General features: G+C 37.5%; 1 protein-coding gene across 1 annotated transcript in view; it reads right to left on the bottom strand.

Annotated features, from left to right (window-relative positions):
* Positions 1–1,379: 1,379 nt before the first annotated feature.
* LOC137975689 (uncharacterized) overlaps positions 1,380–5,607 on the bottom strand; it is a 4,360-nt gene continuing 132 nt past the window's right edge. The window contains exons 1-2 of the mRNA XM_068822843.1: positions 4,892–5,607; positions 1,380–3,891 (exon numbers count right to left, since the gene is read on the bottom strand). The exon at positions 4,892–5,607 is cut by the window's right edge and continues 132 nt beyond it. Of these exons, the coding sequence (XP_068678944.1) occupies positions 3,192–3,891; positions 4,892–5,607 (1,416 nt within the window). The 3' untranslated portion in view covers positions 1,380–3,191. The remainder of the gene's footprint in view (positions 3,892–4,891) is intronic.

The following is a 5,607-nucleotide window of genomic DNA, read 5'->3' as shown; positions in this document are numbered from 1 at the left end:
TTCGCCGTAACTTAGGGGAAGAACACCGAAAGCGCACTTCCTTTCATGAATCTGCTTAACATATTGTCAGTGAAATCTGTTCACCGGCTATAGACCTTTAAGTTTGGCTTTTGTTGACACAAAAGGGAGTTGCCAAACATCATTCAGAATTATTTTCAGTATGTCGTATGTCATGACGTGTTGTTGTTTAAAGAAGGCTGCCTCTTATCTACACAACCTGATGCAATAAGGACAGTAGCTCTCCAGACATGTGATTGGAGAACGAAACAATAGATGATTCAACACAAACAATATCCCTAGCCCTAAAAGAAAAGAAGCTACTGCTTATCTAGGCCAATGAAAATAGAGGTCTGGAAGAGCTACTGTACTTCTCAGTTTAATAACATTGAGAGTCTTGCATAGACCCTCCCCAGCAGCTGGAGTTTCCATTGTGAGATATAACATTCTCCTGAAATATCAGTTTTACTATCAACCCATGTAAAGATGTGTCAGTTTCTGTTCCTTCCAATTAACCAGGGTCGTAGCCAGGTATATTTTTTCATAACTGATCCTGTATTTTTGCCCAAAATTTTGATCCCTGATCCCGCAAAAATTTGATAAGTCTGATCCCTGATCCCGATATCACGTGTTGTGATCCCAGATCCCGGAGCTGTGATCCCTGATCCCACCCCTAAAATGGCTGTTGATCCCTTATCCCATATACCTTGTTACGACCCTGAAGAAATTATGCATCTGCTATTTTTGTTCGATAATAAGCAGTGATCAAGTCAAATTTCCCCTTGATGCACAGCCGATGTTAATTATAAAAATTTGGGTTTATCAACTGTTGATAAACCGAATTGACGTGTTTCACTCCCCAACCGACGCACCACAGTTTCTTTTACTCAATGTTAATTATAGTTGGAAAAAAACAACAGTAAAGGGCTCAAGAGAAACTGAACTGATGAACCACCAAACACTCAAAACAGCAATGGTAACATGTGGTCATCATAAGGAGCAATTTGACCCTACCAACAAACCAAATAACAATTGTTTTATTGTTAACATCAATTTCTGCTTACAAGGTTTGTAAAATGAGTCTCGTTTCAAGCTGACAGTAACTGTAAAGTGAACATGTTTTGGCATTTGACAAGAACAGAAAACTTGATAACACATCCTCCGGCCACAGAACATATTGTTTTGCAATTACAACAGTCATATACCAAGTTTTAAATTTTTAATAGTTTAAATGTTGTTACACAATTAGAAACTTATTTTTTTAGGGACTTGGAGAGTTCACACTTTGTGTTTGACAGTAACAAAGAACTTCTCCCAAACCGATTTTGTTGTTTGCCACACCTAACATAAACAATAACATGCCTTTGAATTCTGAAGTACATGTACAGAACTTATGATAATAACTCAACCATGAGAGCAGATGTAATGCTACCAACCAGTCACTATATTTTACAGGTAATGGGTAACAGGTACATGTAATGGGAAAATGGGTGCCAGTCAAAAAGATATATTGTTCAGAATATTAACCCTCTCTCTCCCAGAAGTGGTAATAATAAACTCCTTACATTAATCTTATAGGTAGTGTCAAGCAAATGTGACAAGTGAGAAAATTATCAGCTCCTGCATGATGGAGGATATATATTGTAATGATCTAATGCCAAATTCTCCACACCAACACACAAGAAAGCATATGGCACCTACTAAGGAGAATCACTACTCAGATCGTGGAGTAAAAGGGTTAACATTATTGAAAGCTGCCCATAAACAGGCCACCTATAGCTTCAGTGCTATCCTGGCTAACAGGTTAACTCCTGTTAGCCTGAGTATTGTAGCACTCCAAATAGCTTGTTTATCATTAGTTTTTGATAATGGTGTGGCAACAAGATGTATACATTCTTTTAGAAAATTACCTGTTACCCATCACCTGCATAAAATATTTGCTCCACTATCAACATGTACATTATATCGGGCCTGGCTTAAAAATGCACTTACACCTGTAGGTGGTTTTGGGTACTTCATTTAACAGAATATCAACTCAACATAAAACAAACCTGAAGTTAAACCTTTTTCACAACAGGAATACCCTCCAGTGGCCTTAATACCTACTTTCTTAAATACAGTATCTGGTCTGGTTTAATTAATCAGAGGAGTTTCCCTTACATGTGTCCCAAAAAGTATATCCACATGTAAATCTAGTACTGGCAAAATTATGGGGCTCCAGTCGTTTCTTCATTGTCACATTAAGAAAAGACAAAAATGAAACTTAATTCCTGACAAGTGAACCATGTATAGAGATCCTGTAGCTTGAAATTGCTTACTTGACATTATGTAAAACTGTTTTCAGAGCTTGTGACACATGCATACCCTATTAATTGAAATAGAATAATTCCAAGCACAAAGATCTACTTTCTTTCACTTGCTCTTGTAATTACATGTACTAGGCTAAACCCTTTACGACAAAATGGTCGTAGTTGGGACAAGCGCTTTAAACAATGTGATAAATCAATTCAAATGAAAATGAATTTTCTAATTCTCAAAACCTGTATTGGGCCTTTAAGGGTTGATCACACATGGATTACTGCAGTGTACCGGTACATTAAAACATTGCTTTGTCAACTTGATAAGTTCCCATCTTTAACATGACTATTTAAACCAATGATGTACAGCATTTATTGCATGCACATAATTGTGTATAAAATCATGTAGTGTGCACACGGCGGGTCTCATTTGCGGGTCGCAGGTTGCAGGTCATTGTTTCACCAATACAGAAAGTATCCTAAACATTCTTAAAAGCTAACCTTAGACCTAATTAGGCCTAAATAAAAGTTTTTCGGCCTAAGGTTAGCTTTTATGAATGTTCAGGATACTTTCTGTATTGGTTAAACAATGACCCGCGACCCACGACTCACGACCTGCAGATTAGACCCGCCGGTGTGCACGTACAACCGATCCAAACAAGAGCCCCTGAGTTTGTGCCTTAACTTGTGACTACTTAAGGCTGCATAAAGTATTTCACGAAACATTGTAGTTACAGTATGATGTTAATGCATGCACACAAAAGTAAATGAAAGCAAGTCAATCAGTACAAACAATGTGACAGGGATTTGAATAGCAACCAAAGTCAGTGACCCGTTAGAGCAATATTGACTAGCAAAAAAAAGTTCTTATATCAGACTAGACCCACACTGTTCCTCTTAATGCAATTTAGCTCTTCTTTGTCTTCGCTCGTATTTGATACGATTAAGAACTTGACTTACAGATAGCACTGATATAATTTCTTTCCCCTCAACATCATTGGAAAGCCGTTTAAGGATTTCGTTTTTAGAAATTGGTACATTTCCCATCATATCTTCAAATAAACGAAGCAGTGTTCTTACATGATCCTCAGAGAAAAGTGCCTTTGCCCTGGAAGATATTGATGTGGGTGGTACAATGTCACTGGTAAAATCTTCACTGGGTACATCTTCTCTCAACATACGATCGACTCTGTCCTTCATTTCGTCTCTTTCTGTTGGCAAAGTTGGCTCTGGCTTGTCATCACTGCTAGGAAACCTCCATTCCGCCCGAACCCTGTCGTATACACGCTTAGGATCTTCTGTTTTGAGGATTTTGCTTCCTGTAATCTTTTCTTTGACAGATGCAAGGCTTAAGCTTTTTTCCAATATTTCATCATGAAAGAGCTTTCGCATTTCATCAACTGCCACAGAGCTCCATGGTACTCTAGATGGACTGCCAGCTTTAGCAACACTTTCTGCCTCATGTACATCTACATCTTGCTCTGTTAGATCACGTTCTTCCTTGTCATGTACTTTTACACCATCTTCCTTGCTTTTCATTCTCATAACGGTGTGAAGCTGCTGAGAAGCTTTACTCTTTTCTGTCGGGCGGTAGTACCTAAGTAAGTAAGTAAATAAATAAATCAATAAATAAATAAACAAACACTATAAATAAATAAATAAATAAATAAATAAATAGGCAAATAATTAAACAAGCAAGTGATTGGTGTATTTCCGTGGCAGCTGGGAGCTTAACCCTTTCACTCCCAGGAATGATCAATGTACAACTTCTCTGTACAATGTCAATGTCCAGCAAGCAGATAACAAGAATTGAGAAAACTATCAACTCAAGGAATCAATCTAATGCCAAATTTTCCAAACTGACAACAGGAAAGTGTATTAGACTAAATACTGTAAGGAGAATTACTACTCAGATCTTGGGAGTAAAAGGGTTAAAAAACTAATTTGAACATGCACCAGATAAGGTCTAACATCTAAATCTAACACCTAAACATTTAAACATAAATTTGAAATTCTACATCAAAAAACAAAATTAATGTGAAAATTAAAACCAAAAAATGTATTTCAAGCAAAAATAATTGAAGAGGCTAATACAAAAACTTAATGTCACAAGTGACAATTTACCCAGGTTTTATTTTGCTCCAAATAGACTAAATTTTGGCATTGTGGGCTTTTTGTTGTGTACAAATCATTGCTCTGGATTTAGTTTTTCTGTTGAAAGCTCCATTTTGAAGAACTTACCCATGGACACCATGAGTACAGTACATGTACATGTATCTTGTAGCAACTCAAAAGCAGCGAACAAAAGTGGCACAGTTGACTGATTTTCCTTTGTTTATGATCAGACAAAAGAAATAATTTATAAGTTGCTAGGCTCAGTACTAGTGGTATCCATACAGGCAAGTTCTTTGAAATGGAGCTTTCAGGCAAAAAAAAAAACTAAATCAAGAGAAATGGTTTGTACACGTACATGAAAAGAAGCGCACAAATGCTGTTTAAAATAGACTCAATTTGGAGCAAAAAAATTCAATTATACTGAATGGCAGATAAAAACAAATAGTAACAAGTAAAATAATAGAACTATACTGTACATGTACCTCTTTGCTGTGTCTTTTTTATGTGCCATCAAATCTGCAAGATTGCTGCTCATTTCCTTCTGGCTGCTGTGACATGTTGTCACTGCACCTTTTCTGAAGAGTGTGCTGTGGACGGGTCCTGAAATTCCAGCCTTCTTCCAGACTGATTGGATGGCTTTGCTTATTTGGCCTGATTGCAATTTCTTCCCATTCCAAGATGGAAATAATGGCTGTTCTTTCTCAGTTGCAACACCAGGGACCTTTGATCTCACTTGTTTGATGAAGACATTCATCCAGTTTTTCAGATTTCCAGTGAAGACGACTTGGGCTGGCCCATGGACATGAAATGTTTTATGGTTCATCACGTGAATAATGTATCTGTCATCTTCTTTGTAACCCCGTTGAAATTCTTTCACAGTCATATTTGACAGTACTCCCGCCCGGTTTGCATTGTCAATTGAGATTTCCACCAGAAGATAGTCCCTCAGAAGGGTATAGTGACTCTGAGTGATCTCAATGTTATGTGCTCCACTCAACTTTCCCAGCAAAATGACAGCATCCCTAGCAGCTTGGCTTCTTTCAAACTGATCAATTTTTTCAGGTGTAACAAGTTCCACTCTGTCTTCTTCCATCTTTTCCCACTTTCTCTTTAGGCTAGATCTCTTGTAGGAGGCAGACCACCTCTTTACCTTTTCCATCATTTGAGTAACCAGCTCGGTAGATGCATCAATTGCTGG

This window comes from Montipora foliosa, chromosome 11, assembly GCF_036669935.1.
Source record: "Montipora foliosa isolate CH-2021 chromosome 11, ASM3666993v2, whole genome shotgun sequence".
NCBI lineage: Eukaryota > Metazoa > Cnidaria > Anthozoa > Scleractinia > Acroporidae > Montipora > Montipora foliosa.
This window is presented reverse-complemented; position numbering and strand designations above follow the sequence as displayed.